The sequence below is a fragment of the Bos indicus x Bos taurus genome, chromosome 23, assembly GCF_003369695.1.
Source record: "Bos indicus x Bos taurus breed Angus x Brahman F1 hybrid chromosome 23, Bos_hybrid_MaternalHap_v2.0, whole genome shotgun sequence".
In the NCBI taxonomy this organism is placed as follows: domain Eukaryota; kingdom Metazoa; phylum Chordata; class Mammalia; order Artiodactyla; family Bovidae; genus Bos; species Bos indicus x Bos taurus.
This window is the reverse complement of record NC_040098.1, coordinates 23,174,781-23,200,520: the sequence shown is the minus strand read 5'-3', so window position 1 is coordinate 23,200,520 and position 25,740 is coordinate 23,174,781. Positions and strand designations below refer to the sequence as shown.

Genomic DNA, 25,740 nt, shown 5'->3' with positions numbered 1-25,740 from the left:
GTCTTCAAAATATCACAATATACTGTGATATTCCAATAAAATTATTCAACTGTTAACAACTTTTAGTTAACAACCAACAGTTAACAGCTTTTTTTAAGAAGGCCACGTCTTTGTTAATGTGTGAAGGAAATACCAGGACATCAAAACACAATCTGATCTCAGAAGATTATGGTCTTACTGGGTAAGATCCAATAAATGCAGTAAATTATGAGAGAAAATATCAACTAAATAATTGAGTCAAGTTTTAAGTTTGTGACAGAGATTGTTGATACTACCTATCTCTTCTTCCGGCTTCCCTGGTGGCTCAGATGGTAAAGAATCTGCCTGCAATGCAGGAGACTCAGTTTTGATCCCTGGGTCGAGAGGATCCCATGAAGAAGGGACTGGCTGCCCACTCAATATTCTTTCTTGGAGAATTCCATGGACAAAGGAGCCTGTTGGGCTATCATCCATGGGGTAACAAAGAGTCAGACACAGCTGAGCAAGTAACACTTTCACACACACACACCTCTTCTTTGTGTCTTTATTTTAAATGTTCTCTTTTGCTTTGCTCTAGGATTATGAAACCAAACACCATGCTCTTCCTGCAGACACTGTAGAAGAACCATGTCACCCTGGTCTTAAAACATACGAAAGGGCACAGTGCTTTTCCATTTGTAAGTATCAAAGGAAAATAGTGGGATCCATGAATGTGGGTTTAAAGGAATAAAATAGCAACTTTTCTTTAAATACACTCTCACAAAAAGTATCATCGCTTTCATTGATGCAACAAAAATGATTATAGGCTGGGTGAGTGAGGGAGTGGGGAGAGGAAGGAGGCAAAGAAGAGTATGTGGCATCTTTTGTCTATTGAATTATGAAATTATGGGTTACCTAATACAAACCTATAACATGATTAAGCTATACAAAATCATCAGGCTCATGTGTGTCTTTCAGTGAGTGATGAGGATGTTAGATCATTTTCCTACAGTTAGCCAGAAAGTCTCCAGTGGCGCTGGGCCTTGAATGTAGGAATATATGATTAGATTACAATGATTTTTCCCTCTGATACCTGGAAGTAAATGCAGGTTTTATAAACACTTCTAAAACCAGCAATTCAAACAGCGTGATTTACTGAGAAAGAGTACAATCTCAGCAGACTACTACTCATTGCAAAGGATAATAATAAAAATATTAATCATTTCCATTTATTGAGTATTCTATACCAGGCTTTCTATACCAGCTAAAACAGCTATTGAATTGGGTAGGCTTACTTCACAATTGCACTCATCTCACATGCTAGTAAAGTAATACTCAAAATTCTCCAAGCCAGGCTTCAGCAGTACGTGAACCATGAACTTCCAGATGTTCAAGCTGGTTTTAGAAAAGGCAGAGGAACCAGAGATCAAATTGCCAACATCCGCTGTTCATCGAAAAAGCAAGAGACTTCCAGAAAAACATCTATTTCTGCTTTATTGACTATGCCAAAGCCTTTGAATGTGTAGAGCACAATAAACTGTGGAAAATTCTGAAAGAGATGGGAATACCAGACCACCTGACCTGCCTCTTGAGAAACCTATATGCAGGTCAGGAAGCAACAGTTTGAACCAGACATGGAACAGACTGGTTCCAAATAGGAAAAGGAGTTCGTCAAGGCTGTGCATTTTCACCCTGCTTATTTAGCTTATATGCAGAGTACATCATGAAAAATGCTGGGCTGGAAGAAGCCCAATCTGGAATCAAGATTGCTGGGAGAAATATCAATAACCTCAGATATGCAGATGACACCACCCTTATGGCAGAAAGTGAAGAAGAACTAAAGAGCTTCTTGATGAAAGTGAAAGAGGAGAGTGAAAAAGTTGACTTAAAGCTCAGCATTCAGAAAACAAAGATCATGGCATCCGGTCCCATCACTTCATGGCAAATACATGGGGAAACAGTGGAAACAGTGGTTGAATTTATTTTGGGGGGGCTCTAAAATCACTGCAGATGGTGATTGCAGCCATGAAATTAAAAGATGCTTACTCCTTGGAAGGAAAGTTATGACCAACCTAGACAGCATATTAGAAAGCAGACATCACTTTGTCAACAAAGGTCCATCTAGTCAAGGCTATGGTTTTTCGAGGGGTCATGTATGGATGTGAGAGTTGGACTATAAAGAAAGCTGAGTGCCGAAGAATTGATGGTTTTGAACTGTGGTGTTGGAGAAGACTCTTGAGTCCCTTAGACTGCAAGGAGATCCAACCAGTCCATCCTAAAGGAGATCAGTCCTGGGTGTTCATTGAAAGGACTGATGTTGAAGCTGAAACCAATATTTTGGCCACCTGATGCAAAGAGCTGACTCATTTGAAAAGACCCTGAACCTGGGAAAGATTGAAGGCAGGAAGAAAAGGGGACGACAGAGGATGTGATGGTTAGATGGCATCACCAACTCAATGGACATGAGTCTGGGTAAACTCCGGGAGTTGGTGATGGACAGGGAAGCCTGGAGTGTTGTGGTATTTGGGGCCACAAAGAGTCAGACACGACTGAGCAACTGAACTGAACTGAACTGAGATTTTAGTATGCATAAGGAGAGTGAGAATATGCTTTACTTGTGTGCGTGCTCAGTTGCTCAGTCATATCTGATTCTTTGTGACCCTATAGACTGTAGCTTGTCAGGCTGCTCTGTCCAAGGGATTCCCCAGGCAAGAATACTGGAGTGGATTGCCATTTCCTCCTTCACGGGATCTTCCCTACCCAGGGATTGAACCTGTGTCTCCTGCATTTCCTGCATTGGCAAGCAGATTCATTACCACTGAGCCACCTGGGAAGCCCTGTTCTTAACTTACTCATGTTATAAGCTAAATGAAAGCTGCTACTGCTGCTGCTAAGTCGCTTCAGTCATGTCCGACTCTGTGCGACCCCATAGACGGCAGCCCATCAGGCGTCCCCATCCCTGGGATTCTCCAGGCAAGAACACTGGAGTGGGTTGCCATTTCCTTCTCCAATGCATGAAAGTGAAAAGTGAAAGTGAAGTCGCTCAATCATGTCCAACCCTTAGCGACCCCATGGACTGCAGCCTTCCAGGCTCCTCCTTCCGTGGGATTTTCCAGGCAAGAGTACTGGAGTGGGGTGCCATTGCCTTCTCCAAAGTGAAAGCTAAATAACATCAAAAACAACATCAAAAAAAAAAAAACAAAACATCAGATAACTGTCAATGAAATTGAAAGCCATTGGCGTAAAAAAAAATTCTACTTTGGAAATGTACTGATTTAGATTTACTTGCAAACCAGAATGTTCTAAAACAGAAATAGATGTAATATATATTGTGCTCTCATATCCTCTGCACCCTTTTTCTTCCTACAGACAAAGCAGACTCTTCATCCTGCTCTGAAAACCAACAGTAAGGCATAACTCGTTTATTTAAATGTGAACATTTTGTCAATCATTTTTATTTTGCCAGGGGTAAAATTATATGTTTAATAAATATAACCTTGATTTTCAAGCTTAATGGATAAGTGTTTATTGAGAGAATGATCTTGGGTCAATTCTACTCTTACTATGTCAAGTTGAAACAAGTGAATTTTTTACATCTGATTCTAAAATACATAATATAAGGTTCCATTTTTTTGGAAAATTTTTTCCAAAAGTTTCCAACTTTTGAATATACAAGTTCCTATTTTTTACTTTGAAACAATTATACTAAAACTATATTTCCTAGAAAAATGTAAAATATGACAATTTGTATATATTATATACCCTTCTATGTTAGTGATTTTTATTACGAACATATACATTTATATATTAACATAGGGATTGTTAAAGTATCTCTATTAGACTGCAAAATGATTGATTTTTCCCAGTTGAAACTATGTTTTCCTTTCAATGTTCATTGACTTGGACATCATAATTGGATGAAGGTTAATTTCTAACATTACTTTAGAACTTTTCATTGGCATAGGTCGATTAACTCTTCTAAGCCTCAGTCCTTTCATTGGTAAAATACCGCCATACCCACCAAGGTATGAGAGTGAAATTAGACATTGCATTTTACCACAAACTATCCATAAATGTTCATTCCCCTCCCTTTGAAGATCATACTATTTAGAAGAAAGGCAACACACAAAATAAGTATCAATTGTCTACTCTTTACAAATTAATAAGACCTAAGAAGTACTGGCTTCCCTGGTAGCTCAGCTGGTAAAGAGTCCACCTGCAATGCAGGAGACCCCAGTTCAATTCCTAGGTCGGGAAGATCCCCTGGAGAAGGAATAGGCTACCCACTCCAGTATTCAGGCCTGGAGAACTCCATGGACCATATAGTTCATGGGGTTGCAAAGAGTCGATCATGACTGAATGACTTTCACAAGTACTGCAGATAAATAATTTAGAATTTTCTTTCCCTCTAAGAATTTAGGAGTACTAATTTCATAGGAAGAGAGCTAATCAAGGTATCATTCCTTAATTTACAAAGTGAGCAGTTTATATGACTAATAGTGGAGAGGGAATATGAGTTCTTCCTAAACTTAGTTCTTGTTGCTTCATCTAAAGGACCAAGGATTTTTTGACACATTGAGGAAGAAATGGACGCATGATGAGATGATGGTGATAAAATGTAGTTTTCTGACCCCTGGGCAACCCAGTACTAAATGTGGTTTTAAAAGTTAATAAAAAATACTTTTTTAATATAAATTTATTTATTTTAATTGGAGGCTAATTACTTTATAATATTGTATTTGTTTTGCCATATATCAACATGAATCTACCTAATCATGGATTCAGTAGATTTGAACAGCCTGGACTTTCAGTACATTTGTTCTATTTGCATTTTTCTTATACTGGGAAATTTGAAAATATAGACAAGTATAAGGAAAAAAAACAAACATCACTTCTAATGCCTCCGTTGGAGAAATAACTGCTAATAAAGTATTTATCCATTTATTTCTGTGTAGTTACAACCCTGAAATCTTTTTGTGTGTGTGTGTGTTTCTCAATCTTGTTTTCATTATTTCCTCACTTAAGGAGCCTATGTAGACCTCTTTTTCCCATAATAGAGTGCCCTTCACGAAATTTTAAATTCAGAGGTACACTCTATGTCTTTATGTATTTATGGTGCTTTGGAGAGCCCTGAATCACTGCCATACCTAAGATTTTTGGTCCCTTAGAGGCCATGCCACTCCCATTGAGAATGCATGATTTAGTGGGAGAGAGTGATATAAAAGAAGAGGACAAAATGATGTGACTTTTTCAAGAGACAACAAAATATATCAGATCCCAAAGAAAGGAAAGATTTTACATCCAAATCCTTAAATGGCAAGATATTGTGCTGGGGTTTTTAGGGATAGAAAAATCAGTAAAACAGGTCTATATCTCCAAAGCATTAACAAAAGAGCAATACTTTCTTCCTGGCTTCCTTTCTTCCTTCCTTCTTTTTTCCTTCCTTCCCCCTTCTTTCTACAAATCATTCTTGATTAACCAGTTAAGTGCCAAGTACTGAATCTTTTTTTTTTTTTTTTTGATAAATTTAACACCTTTTATTGCCATACCTCATTTTACTGTGCTTTGCTTTAGTGAACTTTATAGATACATGTTTGTTTTTTTTTTTCCTTGTTAATTTTCTGTTTAGTTGATCTATCCATAGGTGTGAGGGGGGTATTAAAGTCTCCCACTATTATTGTGTTATTGTTAATTTCTCCTTTCATACTTGTTAGCATTTGTCTTACATACTGCGGTGCTCCCATGTTGGGTGGATATATATTTATAATTGTTATATCTTCTTCTTGGATTGATCCTTTGATCATTATGTAGTGACCTTCTTTGTCTCTTTTCACAGCCTTTGTTTTAAAGTCTAATTTATCTGATACGAGTATTGTGACTCCTGCTTTCTTTTGGTCCCTATTTGCATGGAAAATCTTTTTCCAGCCCTTCACTTTCAGTCTATATGTGTCCCCTGTTTTGAGGTGGGTCTCTTGTAGACAACATATGTAGGGGTCTTGTTTTTGTATCCATTCAGCCAGTCTTTGTCTTTTGGTTGGGGCATTCAACCCATTTACGTTTAAGGTAATTACTGATAAGTATGATCCCGTTGCCATTTACTTTATTGTTTTGGGTTCGAGTTTATACACCATTTTTGTGTTTCCTGTCTAGAGAATATCCTTTAGTATTTGTTGGAGAGCTGGTTTGGTGGTGCAGAATTCTCTCAACTTTTGCTTGTCTGAAAAGCTTTTGATTTCTCCTTCATACTTGAATAGATCCTTGCTGGGTACAATAATCTGGGCTGTAGGTTATTTTCTTTCATCATTTTAAGTATGTCTTGCCATTCCCTCCTGGCTTGAAGAGTTTCTATTGAAAGATCAGCTGTTATCCTTATGGGAATTCCCTTGTGTGCTATTTGTTGTTTTTCCCTTGCTGCTTTTAATATTTGTTCTTTGTGTTTGATCTTTGTTAATTTGATTAATATGTGTCTTGGGGTGTTTCTCCTTGGGTTTATCCTGTTTGGGACTCTCTGGGTTTCTTGGACTTGGGTGATTATTTCCTTCCCCATTTTAGGAAAGTTTTCAACTATTATCTCCTCAAGTATTTTCTCATGGTCTTTCTTTTTGTCTTCTTCTTCTGGAACCCCTATGATTCGAATGTTGTAGCGTTTAATATTGTCCTGGAGGTCTCTGAGATTGTCCTCATTTCTTTTAATTCATTTTTCTTTTATCCTCTCTGATTCATTTATTTCTACCATTCTATCTTCTAATTCACTAATCCTATCTTCTGCCTCTGTTATTCTACTATTTGTTGCCTCCAGAGTGTTTTTAATTTCATTTATTGCATTATTCATTATATATTGACTCTTTTTTATTTCTTCTAGGTCCTTGTTAAACCTTTCTTGCATCTTCTCAATCCTTGTCTCCAGGCTAATTATCTGTGATTCCATTGTAATTTCAAAATTTTGGATCAATTTCACTATCATTATTTGGAATTCTTTATCAGGTAGATTCCCTATCTCTTCCTCTTTTGTTTGGTTTGGTGGGCATTTATCCTGTTCCTTTATCTGCTGGGTATTCCTCTGTCTCTTCATCTTGTTTAAATTGCTGAGTTTGGGAGTCCTTTCTGTATTCTGGCAGTTTGTGAAGTTCTCTTTATTGTGGCGTTTCCTCGCTGTGTGTGGGTATGTAGAGGTGGCTTGTCAAGGTTTCCTGGTTAGGGAAGCTTGTGTCGGTGTTCTGGTGGGTGGAGCTGTATTTCTTCTCTTTGTTCAGTCGCGCTGTGGGGAGGGAGGGAGGGATGCTGCAAACAAATGACACTGGCGTGCACTCGCAGTGCCTCAACCACACTGGGTCTGCCCCCGCTCATGGTGCGTGTAGCCTCCCTGCCCACACTGCTCAGGCTCTAGGTTGTTCCGCCGGGAACAATCCGAGGCTGGCCCTGGGTTGCATGCACCTCCCAGGTCCAAGCCGCTCAGGTTCAGGCACTCAGGTAGTCCTCAGAGGCGCAGACTCAGTTGGGCCTGCGTTTTGTGCTCTTCCCAGGTCCGAGCAGCTCAGGTGATGAGGTGTTTGGTGAGCGCCAATGCTGCGACTTATCGCCTCCCCGCCACTCGGTTATCTGGGTGTAAAACCGGCGCACCTTCTCAGGCAGATGTTGACCCTCCAGACCCCCAGTAAGTTTTAGTTAGCCAAGAAGCCAGTTTTATAGATAATGTCTCTCTGGGGCTGCGATTACCCCCTTCCAGCTCTGGCTGCATGTCACCGGAGGGGGAAGGTCTGCAGCCAGCTATCTCTGTTTAGTCCTTTGTTCCGTGCGCGGGCTGGCGGTGTCTTAGGTTAGGGCTGGCTTTTCGCATGGTAGATATCCCACAGTCTGGTTTGCTAGCCCAAATTATTTTGCTCAGATAGTGCTCAGGGTGTTCAGGCCAGATTCTTACTCTCAGCGATGCAGCCCGCGCTGCGCCTCCCTGCCCAGCCCCCGCTTGCTAATGGCGGATGCAGGCGTCTGCGCTGCTTCTCCGCTGGGGGAGTTACTGTAGGGTTCGCAATCTGCGAGTTTTAATTGTTTGTTTATTTTTTCTCCCTGTTATGTTGCCCTCTGTGCTTCCAAAGCTCGGCACGGATTCGGCAGTGAGAAGGTTTCCTGGTGTTTGGAAACTTCTCTCTTTTTAAGACTCCCTTCCCGGGACGGAACTCCGTCCCTCCCTCTTTTGTCTCTTTTATTGTCTTTAATATTTTTTCCTACCTCCTTTCGAGGAGTTGGGTTGCTTTTCTGGGTGCCTGATGTCCTCTGCCGGCATTCAGAAGTTGTTTTGTGGAATCTACTCGACGTTTAAATGCTCTTTTGATGAATTTGTGGGGGAGAAAGTGTTTTACCCGTCCTACTCCTCCGCCATCTTGGCGCCTTCCCTCTGAAATCTTTATTAGAGCTGTTTGTAAATAAAAGACAAATATCTAGTTTTCATAGAGAAGAGGAAACTAAAAGATCGTATACACTGAAAATAAGCTTTCCCCAAAATTGAACTGAATAATCAATTGTTGCTATTGTTCTGTTGCTCAATTGTATCTGACTCCTTGCAACCAGGCTTTCTGTCCTTCACCATCTCCTGAAGCTTGCTCATATCCATTGAATCAGTTATGCCATCCAACCATATTATCCTCTGTCGTCCCCTTCTTCTCTTGCCTTCAGCATTCAATGCAGGATCATAATTATCTGTGAAGTAATCTGCTTTTTTCCCGTATTTTCTTTCTGATGAGTTCAGGAGCAATAGAACTGGGCAGAAAAAAAGATAGTATGTCCCTTGCCTGTACAGGTATAATTCAAAGGCAACTGTCAAGTTCTTTAGTTTATTGTTTCTATCAGAGACAGGGTGGTTCCACTGATTCCTCTGGCACCGTATGGTAGTTCTCTCTTGTTATATTACTTATGAATTTGGGAATCACAGCTCAGTTGAAATAACCAATATCATTACATTCGTTCTTCCGTCTTAGTCAAAGGTCCCTGTGCTACATGTTTTGATGCAGATCTGTGTTCTCTTTGACTTACTTCCTAGCAATGGCTTTACTCCCAGTGGTGCTGTTTCTGACCGCTGTGCTGCTTCCATCTTTCCCCACTGAAGGAAAGGTAAGGTTAAAATCAAAAATCTTTCCAGAACTCTTTGGGATGGCAAAAAGTGAAAAGTGGAGAGTGGAAAAAGTGAGTGTCTGATACATCACAGAGTACCCACTCATAGCTCAAAGAACTTAATTATCTAGATGAAAGTTTAAGGATCCTATCAGTCACACAAGGCTGTTGTGAAGACTTGAAATGTGACTTTTCTGTAACAAGATAAAATACGGACCAAATGTCAAAGATTTCGTATTTAAAAAAAATTTTTTTTTCAGTATTTTTATATTAGGTACATGATGAAATGATCTCGAAAATTAATGTGTAGGTCTTTAGGGTTGTTGTAAAGAAATTAACACAATTTTGGTGGCTTTGCAAATAGAAATGTATTCTCTCACAGTTCTGAAGGCCAGAAGTGTGAAATCCCAGGTATCAGCAAGGCTGTGCTCCCTCTGGAGGATCAAAGAGGAAGTCTGTTCAGTGTCTCTGTCCTAGCTTCTGGTGGTTCCCACCAGTCCTTGCTGTCCTTGGCTTGTGGCTGCATCCCTGCAACCTCTGCCTCCATCTTCACATCATCTTCTCCTCTCTGTGTCTCTAACAAAGACCCATGTCACTGGATTCATTTTCATTCAGTATTGGTCCCTGTACTTCGGAACATAATAAGCAGACAGGAGAAACGGACACATGAGATGATGGTGATAATATGTAGTCACACCTATGTTCACAGTATTTGCAGAGCTTTGAGGGGGCTCAGTGAGAAGGCGATGGCACCCCACTCAAGTACTCCTGCCTGGAAAATCCCATGGATGGAGGAGCCTGGTGGGCTGCAGTCCATGGGGTTGCTGAGGGTTGGACACAACTGAGCAACTTCACTTTCACTTTTCCTTTCATGCATTGGAGAAGGAAATGGCAACCCACTCCTGTGTTCTTGCCTGGAGAATCCCAGGAACGGAGGAGCCTGGTGGGCTGCCGTCTATGGGGTCGCACAGAGTTGGACACAACTGAAGCGACTTAGCAGCAGCAGCAGCAGCAGCAGCAATACCAAAGAATGTTCAAACTACTACACAATTGCACCAGTTCAGTTCAGTTCAGTCACTCAGTCATGTCCAACTCTTTGCGACCCCATGAACTGGGAGGCACACCAGGCCTCCTTGTCCAACACCAACTCCCAGAGCCTACCCAAACTCATGTCCATTGAGTCAGTGATGCATTAAAAAGCATGAGTCTCTGTTTCTTAATATGCTGTCTAGGTTGGTCGTAACTTTCATCTCACATGCTAGCAAAGTAATGCTCAAAATTCTCCAAGCGAGGCTTCAACAGTACATGAACCAAGAACTTCCAGATGTTCAATCTGGATTTAGAAAAGGCAGAGGAACCATAGGTCAAATTGCCAACATCCATTGGATCATCGAAAAAAGCAAGCAAGTTTCAGAAAAACATATACTTCTGCTTTGTTGACTACATCAAAGCCTTAGACTGTGTGGATCACAACAAACTGTGGAAAATTCTTCAAGGTTCTTCCAGACCACCTTACCTGCCTCCTGAGAAATCTGTATACAGGTCAACAAGCAACAGTTAGAATTAGACATGGAACAACAGACTGGTTCCAAATTGGGGAAGGAGTATGTCAAGACTGTGTATTGTCACCCTGCTTATTTAGCTTATATGCGGAGTACATCATGCAAAATGCTGGGCTGGATGAAGCACAAGCTGGAATCAAGATTGCCAGGAGAAATATCAATAACCTCAGATACGCAGATGACACCACCCTTACGGCAAAAAGTAAAGAAGTACTAAAGAGCCTCTTGATGAAAGTGAAAGAGGAGAGTGAAAAGTTGGCTTAAAACTCAACATTAAAAAAACTAAGATTATGGCATCTGGTCCCATCACTTCATGGCAGATAGGTGGGAAACAATGGAAATAGTGACAGACTTTTTTTTTTTTGTAGGAGGGGGGAGTGGTTCCAAAATCACTGCAGATGGTGACTGCAGCCATGAAATTAAAAGATGCTTGCTCCTTGGAAGAAAAGCTATGACAAACCTAGACAGCATACTAAAAAGCAGAGACATTACTTTGCCAACAAAGGTCCGCCTAGTCAAAGCTATGGTTTTTCCAGTAGTCATGCATGGATGTGAGAGTTGGACTATAAAGAAAGCTGAGCACCAAAGAATTGATGCTTTTGAACTGTGGTGTTGGAGAAGACTCTTGAGGGTCCCTTGGACAGCAAAGAGATCCAACCAGTCCATCCTAAAGGAGATCAGTCCTGGGTGTTCATTGGAAGGACTGATGCTGAAACTGAAGCTCCAATAATTTGGCCACCTGATTCAAAGAACTGACTCATTGGAAAAGGCCCTGGTTCTGGGAAAGACTGAAGGCAGGAGAAGGGGACAACAGAGGATGAGATGGTTGAATGGCATCAACAATTCAACGAACATGAGTTTGAGTAAACTCCGGGGGTTGGTGATGAACAGGGAGGCCTGGTGTGCTACAGTCCACGGGGTCTCAAAGAGTCGGACATAATTGAGTGCCTGAACTGAACTGATGGGACTCAATACTAGAGGAGCAAAGAACTTATCCCAAGGTGTCAAGGGAAAATCAACAAAGTACCCCATCTGTTCAGACTTACACTTCAAAATTTTACCCATGCTCATGTAATACCAGCCTTCTTTTGTAAATTTGGGCTATCCAATTGTTAGACCTTGTGGGAACAATTCACACACCCTATTCCATCTCCAGGTTTAGGATTCAACCCTCCCCCAGCACACACACACACAATGATAGACCAAGAATATCTGCACCTGGTTTAATACCTTATCAATTATATTTCTGTTACTAAAAGGAACAAAGCCAGGGATGGTTCACCGATTGGATGGCTTTGCTTTCTTCTAATGGCCTTGGAGATTTTTTTTTAATGGGGTCTTTTGAGTGATTCCATAAAATCTACCTATAACAGAATCATTTTACTAGAATATTGAATGCACTTTGGCTGACCCTAAACATTCTTAATCTAAAGATGTTTCTTGACTTTACTGACTATGCCAAAGCCTTTGACTGTGTAGATCACAATAAACTGTGGAAAATTCTGAAAGAGACGGAAATACCAGACCACCTGACCTGCCTCTTGAGAAACTTATATGCAGGTCAGGAAGCAACAGTTAGAGCTGGACATTGAACAACAGACTGGTTCCAAATAGGAAAAGGAGTACGTCAAGGCTGTATATTGTCACCCTGCTTATTTAACTTATATGCAGAGTACATCATGAGAAACACTGGGCTGGAAGAAGCACAAGCTGGAATCAAGATTTCTGGGAGAAATCTCAATAATCTCAGCTATGCAGATGACACCACCATTATGGAAGAAAGTGAAGAGGAGCAAAGAGCCTCTTGATGAAAGTGAAAGAGGAGAGTGAAAAAGTTGGCTTAAAGCTCAACATTCAGAAAACGAAGATCATGGCATCTGGTCCCATCACTTCTTGGCAAATAGATGAGGAAACAGTGGTTGAATTTATTTTGGGGGGGCTCCAAAATCACTGTAGATGGTGATTGCAGCCATGAAATTAAAAGATGATTACTACTTGGAAGGAAAGTTATGACCAAACTAGATAGCATACTGAAAAGCAGATATATTACTCAGCCAACAAAGGTCTGTCTAGTCAAGGCTATTGTTTTTCTAGTAGTCATGTATGGATGTGAGAGCTGGACTGTGAAGAAAGCTGAGTGCCAAAGAATTGATCCTTTTGAACTGTGGTGTTGGAGAGGACTCTTGAGAGTCCCTTGGACTGCAAGGAGATCCAACCAGTCCATTCTAAAGGAGATCAGTCCTGGGTGTTCTTTGGAAGGACTGATGTTGAAGCTGAAACTCCAATACTTTGGCCACCTCATGCGAAGAGTTGACTCATTGGAAAAGACTCATGCTGGGAGGGATTGGGGTCAGGAGGAGAAGGGGACGACAGAGGATGAGATGGCTGGATGGCATCACCGACTCGATGGACATGGGTTTGAGTGAACTTTGGAAGTTGGTGATGGACAGGGAGGCCTGGCGTGCTGCGATTCATGGCGTCACAAAGAGTCGGACACGACTGAGCGACTGAACTGAACTGAAAGACATTCCTTCTCTAAGAACCGATACCATGTCAGATCAAACTTAACCTTAAAGTCCAGGGTGATTCTTGAATCTCACTCTTATCCCCCTGCTGCAGCATGTGGATAAATCTGTCTTAATGTTCCTGTTGTATGCCTTTGTAGGCAAATTATAAAATATTATAAAGCATTATCACTCATATATTGAGAAAAATCACATTGAGAGTTCCCCTGAAACTCAAAATTGGCATTTGTGGCCTCAGAAGAGTTTTTAATTTGTCATGCCGTGAATTAACATCCCCATTCTCAAAGCTTCAAACTATCTCTTTCCTATTTGTCGTTACTTTGGCTCAGCTCATTGACAATGCTTACCAATTCACGGTGTCCTGAATGGAACATTTTGTAAAGTAATCCCTGGTTCCTTAAATTAACTTATTGCCTCTTAAATGTAATTTTTTAAAAATGTTTTAAAAAATAACCTTACTTTTATTTTCCTTTAGGATCCATCCTTTACTGCTTTGATAACCACTCAAACTCAAGTCCAAAGAGAAATTGTAAATAAACACAATGAACTAAGGAAATCAGTCTCTCCACCTGCCAGTAACATGCTAAAGATGGTAAGAAGCAGGAATACAAAGAAAGTAGTGTGAGCCAGAGTTGGTACGAGTAAGCAGCTGGTAACTGGCCTATCTTAAAAATTTTGTGGCTTACAAATTTCTGTCTCTATTTTTTAACTTCATTTAGCAGTGTCTTGAGCAGGGCAGAAATGAGTTTCCCTTTATAATGGTTGAATAGCTTGTCAAAGTTATAAGGCAATAAAATCGGGAAGGCAGACCGAGAAGCCAAATCTTCAGACATCAAATGTGAAGTCATTACATTTTTTTTTTGTTCACTATCTTCCTCAGTCAAAAATGAATAAATCTATCTTTCAGAATCAATGCCTTTTAGGGTGATAATCATAACAGCCCACTTTCCAGGAAATAGTCCATAAAAACTATCATCTCCCATATGGACACAGTGGGCTACAAATGGAATTGGCAATACCCTGTGTCCGCTTATTACTGTTGAAATGTAGTTACACTCCCTCACATGTTAATTAGTATTAAGAGTAGCACCATTACTAAAAGATCTTGGGTGTGGCTGCTATGCTATCATAGTCAGATAATATTGTATTATCTTAGGTGTCTCTTTCATTAAATATATCACCTGGGCACTTGTCTTTGTTTGTCTTTTATCTGCACTGGGGCAGATAAAGACACACATATGCAAATAAAAAGATATTTTAATCCCAATGACAATTAGGTAATATTATAACTTAGATGATAATATAACTTTTTGGCCAACCTAGCATATCTACAGACATTTTAAAGTAGTGCAGAATCAGCCTACCAATCAGATTTTAAAGCGTGTTCTTCATTGGAGTTGAATCTTTGTGTATTTTGTTTTTCTTGGGATGTTTAGGAATGGAGCAGAGAAGTGACAGCAAATGCCCAGAAGTGGGCAAACAAGTGCACTTTAGAACACAGCAGTCCAAATGAACGAAAGACCAGTAAGTAAATCAATGAATGTTTTCTGAATAAATGAGCAAATAAAATACTGGACAAATAAGATAGACCACTCTGGGGCATTGTACTAAGAAGACTTTGCGAATAAATATATGGCTGTATTTTTAAAATAAAGTGTCTGTATATAGAGAGATACATACTAGTACTAGATACGTACTGCTGCTGCTGCTGCCAAGTCACTTCAGTCGTATCTGACTCTGTGTGACCCCATAGACAGCAGCCCACCAGGCTCCCCTGTCCCTGGGATTCTCCAGGCAAGAACACTGGAGTGGGTTGCCTTTGCCTTCTCCAATGCGTGAAAGTGAAAAGTGAAAATGAAGTCGCTACTAGTACACAGAAAAGTACTATATTGTGTTTGTTGATTGTTTCCATTATGCAGACTTATTTCTTAAGCAGCATCTCATTTGTTCCTCTTGACCAGCTCATGGTAAAGAGATCATGCATAATCATTTTTCCAATTTTCAAGACTAAAAACTAAGGATGTGAAGGAATGTATTATGCAAAAACATAACAGGAAAGAGTGTCATACATTGGAAAATTAACCAGGCTTCCTAATTTCTCACCCTTTGCCTTTTTTGTGTAGCTGTTTGGTGTTTTGAAATCCATTTATTTTGCATTCCCAGAATGTATTAAAATATGTTGAATTGTTGCTAAATTTTACACTAAAAATATATAAGATTTTTAAAATCAGGATCAATATTTGGGTGTGTTGATTCATTTTATAAATTTCTGATAACAAACTCAAATATTTCATATAGACTATGTGCCTATAATGTGTAGAATAATAGACACAAAAAAATTATAAGACATATCAAGGATCATAAAAACCATGGAAGAAAAAAAACTTGTATGCATAAATGTTACATAAAATATTTTACATTATCAAGCATGATATGTACATAGACAAGCCCAGTTTAAAAGCAGTGAATGGTTTACCTGTTATTTCAGCAGAATTATTATTGTTTATATTGTTGGATGCAAGAATTATGAAATTACAAGAAGTGACTGCATTCAGTAGAGTATTGGAACAAATGGCCTTAAAAATCCAAGTCTACTGTTAGATTCTTAGTTTCTGTCTTTCCCTATTAAAGGAGACATTCACAAACATTTTATACTCTCTTTAAGCAGCACACAGACATTGTATTTCAAGTCACCAAAATGTAAATATTAAATGAGGGCTAAAAAAAGGTAGGGAAAATTTTCTGGACTACAAGGCACTTATTTCTTTTTCAAATTATTTTTTGTGGTAACACATTTTTTTTCAATTTTTAAAAAAGATATTATGATAGTAAAGACTCAACATGCGATCTACCCTCTTAAGAAATGTTTAAATATGTAAGACAGTATTCTTAACTACAGATGCCTTGTTGTCCATCAGATATCTAGAACTTATTCATCTAGCTTCCCTGAAAGTTTATGCCCATTATTTAGTAACTCCCCATTCTCCCTTCCCCCAAGCCCAGCAACCACCATGCCACTTTTAGATTCTATGAATGTAACCACCATGCCACTTTTAGATTCTATGAGCTACTTCACAAGGATGGAATCAGGCCCTAGTTGTCTTTCCGTGACTAGGTGGTTTCACTTAGCATAATGTTCTCAGGGCTCATCCCTGCTGTTGCATGTTGCAGAATTTCCTTCTTTTCTAAGGATGAATGATATTCCATTGTATGTATAGACCACGTTTTGTTTATCCATTCATCTGGTGGTGGACCCCTGGGTTGTTCCCACATCTTGGCTGTCATGAATAGTGCGGCAATGATCATAATAGTGCAAATATCTCCTCGAGATCCTGATTTCAGTTCTTGTGGATAAATACTCAAACTCAGGACTGCTGGATCATTTGGTAGTTCTACTTTTAATTCTTTGAGGAAGCTTCATACTGTTTCTCACCGCAGCTGTTCCATTTTGTGTTCTCACCAACAGAATATACAAGGATTCCAATTTCTCCACATCCTTTGCTATCACATGCTGTCTTTTGTTTTTTTTTTAATAACATCTTGACAGGGGTAAGGTCATATATTTCACTGTGGTTTTGATCGGCATTTTCCTGATGATTACTGACTTTTGAGTCCCTTTGCATATACCTGTTGGCCATTTGTACATTATCTTTGGAAAAATGCCTCTTCAAGTCCATTGTGGTCAGAAAAGATTTTCAGTCATTTCCTCAGGAAGCTCCCAGAAAAAAAAAGAAAATGGATTTCTGGATATTCCATCCAATTCTCTCTCTCCCCAGGGAAAGGCTAACCACTAGGGTATTTTGTTTGTTCACTCTGTGCTGAACCAGGAAGGGAAGTTATGGCAACCGCCAGCCCAAATCTCTGTCTCTGTTCTTACTAGCCCCAGACCGTGAATTTATGCTAGGTCTTGTCAGCATTGCAAATCAGGCAAGTCCAGAGGCAGTTGCTCAGGCAGCCTCTGGAAAATGTGTGGCATCTGATAACCAAACCAACTTCTTCCCTCCCTGGGGAGAAGCAGGCAGTTGAGGTCTTTTTCTGCTTACCCTGTGCTAAGCTGTAGAAAAGGGTTATGATATATCTCTCAATCCAAATTGCCAACTCTGTTCTCCCCCAGGGAGCAAGACAGTGCTCTAGGACTGGCGAGGAAGGTGCCAGTTCTTTCGGTAACCCCAGAGAAATTGGAGCACTGTACACATTGATCAACTCTACCTCCCAGAGTAGAGCTCAGAGCTAAGATTTTTCATCTGTTTGCTCTGGCACTGACCCAGGAGGAGTTATGGGATCTATCAGCCCCGTCACCATCTCCTTTTTTACCCAATTGTTAGAGCTCCAACTCTAGCAAGACAAGGCAGCCCTGTGGGGAGTCCCCTTGGAAAATTTGGGTTGTGGTACACATGAACCAACCCCTTCCCTCCTCTGGGAGAAGCTGGAAGGTAGGGAGTCTCTTCTGACCATATGGCACTGGGCTGAGGGTAGGGACTCTTGCAAAAGGGTTTTCCAATTTCCCTACAGACTTCAGGGAGTCTGGTTGTATATCCTTCAGAGGATGAAGCTTTAAAATTTGTTTCTTGATTTCTCACGAGGGCAATCAGTTCATGAATTGTTGCTGAGTCAGTGTGTCTGTTGAGGGTAGGAGAGGCCAAAGCTTCCTGTCCCAACATTCTGCCGATGTCACCTTCTGCAAAGTCCTTCCTGCCTAACTCCCTGAGGAGGGTCTGGCTTTGAGACATTATGATTTATTGATTAAGGAAAGATCAACAAGTTTTGAAAGTTGTCTTCCTCCTGATGTCAGTTGCCTCTTGATTAGAGGTCTTAAAAGCTATTGTTGGGGACTTCCCTCGTGGTTAACACTCAGAGCTTCCAGTGTAGGGGGCTTGGGTTCAATCCCTGTTTGGAGAACTAAATTCCCACATGCCCTGTGGCACAAAAATAAAAAATATTGCCTGTAAACTTTTTTTTCCCCAAAGTTTACACAAATCATAATCATAAATCTTTATTCTAGCTCTTATATGTGAAAAATCACTACTGAGGGGGAGTAAGAGAAAAGAAATAATAGAAGTTGTTTGCTGCCTTACTCAAGCTTATAATACAAAGCTGAAAGTACACACATTATACATAAAAAGGATTTAGCGTGAAAAAGAAGGCATCTTTGACAGTCCAGAATGAGGAGGATTTGTTTCATTTTCATTTTTATTGAAATAAAGTTGATTTACAATATTGTGTTAGTTTCAGATGTACAGTAAGGTGATTCAAATATACATATATATAAATATATGTATTCTTTTTTCTACATTCTCTTCTAAGTTATTACAAGATATTGAGTATCGTTCCCTGTGCTATACAGTCGGTCCTTGTCAGAATAAAGTCTTCTTGACCTATTCAAAGGTTGCACGCTGTGACCAGGCTCAGTGGGCTAGGTAGATCTGTCTTCTCTTTACCTTTGTAACTGATTAGGAATGGAAGCCCTTTCTTAATGTATTACAGTTAGAACATATAGGCAGAGTCTGAAGGGTAACATTCTTGTGTTCATATAGTTGACTTCTCTTGCCTTGGCATGCTTGTTGTTGTCTTCATGATGATCTGTTCCTCCTTAGGTACGAAATGTGGTGAGAATCTGTACATGTCAAGTGACCCTACGGCCTGGTCAGATGCAATCCAAAGCTGGTTTAACGAGCACCACGATTTTATCTATGGTTCAGGACCAAAGAGCACCGGTGCAATTGTTGGGCATTATACTCAGGTAAGCAGAACAAATGAAAAACTTCAGCCACAGATGCTCTAAGAGAAAGCTTCTCCAAATGATGACCAACTCCAATGTTCAGTTTAGAAGAGCTTGAGTATAATAGAATCCTGGCATCTGGCTGGTATTTCATTTCAAACCATTTTTACCATGCTCTGCAAAATTCTTAGCCGGGAAGTACAATCTGTACTTTTCCAGCATTAGAAATGGATAAGGTAGTGAATGTACATGGAATGTAATATTTGTAAAGTTTGTGACTTTGTTTCAGGAGTTTAAATATTTCCATAAGGCATATGGCTAAGAACGAGTCGCTGTTTTACATTTGCTGTTATTTGCATTTTAATATTTATCCCTCTTCTTTAATGTACTCTCACGTATTCCCTTATGCATTTGTAGCTTGTCTGGTACTCATCTTTCCGTGTTGGATGTGGAATTGCCTACTGCCCCAATCAAGAGAGTCTAAAATACTATTACGTTTGCCAATACTGTCCCGCGTAAGTATACACTTTAAAATTTGTACCAATAATTCAATGGCAATTTAATATTTTAAAATAGTCTTATATTTAACCAATCAAAATAAAAAGCCTATTTCAATAAAGGGAAGGGATACATTTTTGGAAATGCTTTTTTAAATGAGATACATTCAGCTTACCAGAGAAGAGATCAAGTTCTCATTTCCTGAAACACTTTCCTCAGTTATGAGTTGATGTCTTTTCTCTCAATCCCCTTTCCCTAGAGCTCAAGGTTAGTCCCTGAGCACGTGTTATATACATTTCTCTAGATTTGGTGTCATTAATTCTTGCTAATTTCACATCTTAGGAAGGTGGAAGCTTGTTGGCTAAGCAAGAGGTAGTAGTGGAGTAGAAAATAAAGGATAATAAATTGTGATTTCAGCCCTTTCTGCTAAAATGTTCCAACTCCTACCTATCTTAAAAACCATGCACATTATTATCATTAGAAATGATTCATTCTTTGGGGTGTCAAAGGTTTTTCAAGAGATCTTTAATACATTTCAGAGTCCCAAAAAAGGTAACAGCTTAAGCTTTTGTTTCTCAGAAGTTTTCACAAAAAACTCCATAATGAACAATCCTTAATGTCTGTATTTATAGCAAGAAACATGCTTTTCAGTAAGTAAAATGTTTGAAGTTATCCAGAACAAAGCCTACAAATACATTGAAGACCTAACCTTAAGATATCTGTTAGTCTTGATTTCTTTTAAAACTTGGAATTCTTTACTACTACAGGTAGGGGGTCCCCAAAACCAAACCTCCTACAGGGTTTACTTGATACTATAGGTGGCTCAGTTGGTAAAGAATCTGCCTGCAATGCCGGAGACCACCTGCAATGCAGGATACCTGGGTTCAATCCCTGGGTCGAGAAGATCCCCTGGAGAAGGAAATGGCAACCCACTCCAGTATTATTGCCTGGAAAATCCCATGGACAGAGGAGTCTGCGAGGCTACAGTCCATGGGGGGGGGGGGGGGGTCACAAGAGTCAGACACGACTTAGTGACTAAGCCACCATAGGTGACCAGGCACATAAACTTCCTGTTTAAGGAGTGTGGCCTCCAAAGTCATTTTCCTGCAAACACCTATTGGAGTTTAGTATTAATAGAAAGAATTGGTAGGTCATTTGGAGGACAACTGAGGCCTAAGAAGATGCTGAACTGATCTCCTCCCCTGGAGACAATGAATCTGCACCTACATACAGAGGAGGTCCCCCTGAAGAAGACATGCGGGCTGATTGAACAGCTACCGTACATAGACGGACCACACAGAAATGGGGGAAAGATGGAGAATGTATCCAGACTCACTGCCTGGCTGTGAGAGACGAGGCATTTGGAGCCAGGCACTTGAAGTGAGAGTTGGCATGCATAATGAGGAAAAGCAGGTGTGAAAGAACCTCTGGAACACTTTTGTATCCGTGTCATCATTTCTCCAAGGGCGGCCACCACGCATACTGCTGTGTTCTGTGCAGGGAGACTGAGCTGCAGATACATTGCCTTGGGCCCTTGACCCCCTTGACACTGCTGAGATTTGGATTCCCGTGTATTTTCCAATGAATTACATAAACAGTCAATAGGATAATGATCATCAGTGAATTACAAGTTAGTCACTGTAATTGATTATACCCCGGATATTGGTGCTTACCAAAACTTTTAAAACTAATGTTCTTTTTTTAGTAAATATAAATCGCTCACATACCACCTCTGGAAACTCACAAGCCTCCCCTAGCTTTTCAGACCCACAGACATACACATCATAAATCACTTAAGGATCAGAATATCATCTAGAAATTAAATATATGCATATTTAATGTGATATACATATGGGAGCTTTGTTGTCCCTAGTTCATAGTAGAGAAATTATGGTATTTATCCTCTTTTAAATATAAAATTATATTGTAACATTGTGTTTTCTTTTTTATACTGCAACCCCCCTACCACCAGGACCTTCCCCTGTCTCTGTAAGGGACATATTTACTCCTAGTCAGCTCATTGAGGTGAGCAGCCTTACCAGTTTGACTGAGACTTCTCTGGTAGCTCAGATGGTAAAGAATCTGCCAGCAATGCAGGAGACCTGGGTTCAGTCCCTGGGTTGGGAAGATTCCCTAGAAAAGGGAAAGGCTACCCACTCTAGTATTTTTGCCTGGGAAATCCCATGGGCAGAGGAGCCTAGCAAGCTACCATCCATGGGGTCACAAAGGATCAGACACAACTTAGCTACTAAACAACAAGTGGAGATGAAAAGCATGTTGCCACAAAAATGTACTCTGAAAGCTTTAAACTAATGATGCCAACTTAGTTGCTCAGCCTGAAGAATTAGAGTCAAGGAGATGGGTCAACGTGTGTGAAGTGTCTCCTTAATTTGGATGTTATCTAAATTATCTACGTGTTGGGAGTTGTAATTTTTCAGTTTTGTCAACATAACTAAAAACATTTAATAACCTATCATACCTGGAGTGGTTGATGTTGCTCTTGGCAACCAAACAGCAAAGTGAAAAATATTTAACATTGTGTGTTTTAAATCGCAGTGGTAACAACGTGAGTAAAAAGAATACCCCTTACCAACAAGGAGCACCTTGCGGCAGTTGCCCTGGTAACTGTGACAATGGATTGTGCAGTAAGTTTGAAATGATTAACTTGTATTATAGTCAGGAATTTATATTTTGAGACTCCTCTGGTGGTCTAGTGGTTAAGACTCCGTGCTTCCAATGCAGGAGACATGGGTTTGTTCCTTGGTTAAGGAACTAAGATCACACATGCCACAGAAAGTGGTCCAAAATTTTTTTTTTAATTAAAAAAAAGAATTGGTATTTAATTTTCTTTTTATGGATTAGGAAATCTCCTAACAAACTTAAATAATGTCTTTATGCAAAAGACAAAATGATTACTCAACAGAGTGTAAGTAAATATTTTACACACTTCAATAACCTTCGTATTTTTTGCAATTAAAAGAATAGAGACATACCTCACCACAAGAAAGAGGTAACTCTACAGGAAGTCACACACATTTGGGGGTTTGTCAATGCACATAAAAACTATTTTACACTATCCTGTAGTCTATTAAGTGTGAAATAGTATTATGTCTAAAACCAATGTGCTTAAGTTAACATAAATAGTACTTTCAGAAAAATGACGCTAATAGATTAGCTTGATGCAGGGTCACCACAAGCCTTCAATTTTTAAAAAACAAAACACAATATCTGCAAAGCACAATAAAGTGAAATGAAATAAAATGAGGTATGCCTATATTACCACATGTAAGATGAAATGAAACATCTAGAATTCATTTGTTTTTGTGACCATGGAGAGCTCATTAATAGCTATTCATCCATGCTTCTGATAAATAGTTTATTTTATCAACATTAATACCATTACACCAAAGATTGTATTTTGAAAGAGCAAAATGTATAAATTTAAGGATGTGAGACCACATTATGGCTCAGTCTACACAAACAAAATATTTCTTTTTGTGCAAATGAGTCCCTCATGATGACTTAGCATTTTTTTCTATAGTATAATTGGAAGCATGGTGATTAACATAATCAATGATCACCATCCTATAATTTAATCATGATTGTATACACATTTTTAATGATAAAATCCAACCTGTACTTGATATTGGTTCATAGAGTCCACGAACATATTGTTGAAAGGGAAGGAATAAAATAAATGTCATAAATGTCATGTCTAAAGTTGTCATGATCTGAAACAAAAATAGCTGTTGGCTTTTTATAGTTGGTATACTTTTATTAAAATTATTACCAACAGTAGAGTTGAATTCATCTATAGTCCACATTCCTTCTTACTGAATTATAGAACTAGAATTCAGAATATTGATAATGTCAGAACTATAAATCAACTAGAGGAAAAATATCAACTTAAAAAAATGTGGAATACCTCTACCTCTACTGAATGCTATATTTGCTAAGGAGCTTGGAATTTATCCTATTAGCAATAAGCACACAATTACAAAGGTTTTCAACAAAAGAGTAACAAGGTCAGAATAATGTTTTATAAACAGCTTTCTAGCAATGGTGTGTAGAAATTATTGGATGGAATTTAGTTAGAAAACTGTTGAAAAACATGAATTGAAAAGAAATTGAGGGACTTGCCTGGTAGCCCAGTGGCTAAGACTCCAACCTCCCAATGCAGGGGGCCTGGGTTCGATCCCTGGTCAGGGAATTAGATCCTACATGCCACAACTAAGACTCAGTGAAGCCAAATAAAGAAATTGAATGTCTTGACTGCATTACTGGCAAAGTGAATGAGGAACAATGGACAGGGCTAAGAGACAAGACATAGAATAGCCAGTGTTTGTTACCAGACTAGCTTACTAGTTGCTGCTGGTCTCAAGTGGTCTTTGAACACCGTGGCTAGTAAGATTAAGGAACCAAATTTTTAATTTTGCCTAATTTAGAATAATTTAAGTTTAAATAGCTCTGTGTGGCTGCTATGTCCCATATTAGAGTCTGCAGGTATTTTCATTTCACACTCTTTGCTAAGGGAGCAAAGAAAAAGTGGTGGTTGATCAGCGCACTCAGCTAAGGCACCTCGTATGTCCCTGAAGAAGTGAAAGGCCCTTCGTGGTGATGTGACCCTGACTCGCTTATCCAGTCTTGCTGCCTCTGTGCGCACTTTGAATGTGTGGATTGCTTTGTTGCTACTGAGGAAAACGATAATGATGTTAACTCGTCTGTTTTGTTACAGCCAATACTTGCGAGTATGAAGATCTCCTCAGTAACTGTGATTCCCTGAAGAAAACAGCTGGCTGTGAACACGAATTGCTCAAGGAAAAGTGCAAGGCGACTTGTCTGTGTGAAGGCAAAATTTACTGAAATGCCCGATTTGCATTGTGTGGGACTAAATGGAGAAAAGCTGCATCATTTAGTTGACACATACCAAGAGGGAGACTGTAGACGTGTTAGATATACATCTGATTCCCAACAATAATGAACCTTTTTTTCCTGGATATTTACAGAGATCTCTTTCATACAGCAATTTACAAAAGCAGCATAGTCTACAATGACAACTTTGGACTGATACAAACGTGTCACGTTACCTTTAATTAAATGAATCAAGTTGAAGATTTTGAAAGCTGTACAACCACAGGATTTAGTCTGGATTAAAATAGTTACGTTTCCTGAAACAACATGCCAAAACAACATTGTCACTCCTTAGAATGAATTCAAAACTTGACATCTACCTTTGTTTTCCAACCTCTTCTTTAAACAAAAGCAAACAACTTTAAGAATAAAGAACTTATCTAAGCAAACATATGGATGTGATTTAAATAAATAAAATATAAAATCATATTTTATAATATTTATACATAACCTTAGTTAGACTCAGGCCAGATAAACGATAAGACAAAGCAAAATTTCTGAAAACAGCTGCCTATAAAATTAGATTTTAACAATAATAGCAAAATGAATCAGTTATATTCTCATTTGTTTTTTGACTTTTTTATCTCCTCCTAACTGGCTTGGTAGGACTTCCCTGGTGGCTCAGATGGTAAAACGTCCACTTACAATGTGGGAGATGTGGGTTCGATCCCTGGGTCAGGAAGATCCTGTGAAGAAGGCAATGGCAGCCTACTCCAGTACTCTTGCCTGAAAAATCCCATGGATGGAGGAGCGTAGTAGGCTACAGTCCATGGGCTTGCAAAGAATAGGACACAACTGAGCAACTTCACTTTCATTTTCACTTAGCTGATTTGGTATCCTATTTTTATGTAAAAAAAAAAAAAAAAAATACACATGTATTCGTTGGGCAAAATGTTTGTTCGGGTTTTTCTGTACTACGTAATGAAGTGTTTGGCCAACCCAATACCCTCACATTTACGGAAAAATGTACATGCCACATATGAAAAGTGTACAGAAACGAAAGAGATTGGTTACATAGAGTAAGTGGGCACAGAAGGGGGGGATGGGGAGTGTCAAAATGATAGGAATAAATGCGTGGGGGGAGTGACTTCTTCATTTGCATAGCTTTATTTTGTGATTTTTGTTAATATTTCACACACTCTTTAACATAAAATATAATCAACAGGATGGAGAGAAAATCCAAAATGTAATAGAAATAAGAATAAACTATTGATTATAAAATAATCACCATAAAGTGTGAAAAAAATCAATTCAACTAATGTTTGAATGCTGTATTTGGACTATATGTCTTCTATATATTTATACAAACAAATATTCTAGTTAATAAAATTTTGCTTTTAACATAGACCCGTGGATTAGTAGTTCTGAAAGTACTGTGTATCCTGTGCTGTGCTTAGTCACTCAGTCATGTCCGACTCTTTGTGACCCTATGTATGGACTATAGCCTGCCAGGCTCCTCTGT

At 39.3% G+C, this 25,740-nt stretch overlaps 1 protein-coding gene across 1 annotated transcript; it reads left to right on the top strand.

The window, feature by feature from the left end:
* The first annotated feature begins 561 nt into the window (after nucleotides 1–561).
* On the top strand, nucleotides 562–24,667 carry CRISP2 (cysteine rich secretory protein 2). The gene is made up of 9 exons (XM_027524649.1): nucleotides 562–656; nucleotides 3,328–3,364; nucleotides 8,993–9,063; nucleotides 13,626–13,742; nucleotides 14,587–14,674; nucleotides 18,745–18,890; nucleotides 19,287–19,384; nucleotides 21,924–22,012; nucleotides 24,103–24,667. Exons 3-9 carry the CDS (start codon nucleotides 8,995–8,997, stop codon nucleotides 24,228–24,230), a joined length of 735 nt encoding a protein of 244 aa, XP_027380450.1. The 5' UTR covers nucleotides 562–656; nucleotides 3,328–3,364; nucleotides 8,993–8,994; the 3' UTR covers nucleotides 24,231–24,667.
* Nucleotides 24,668–25,740: the final 1,073 nt, after the last annotated feature.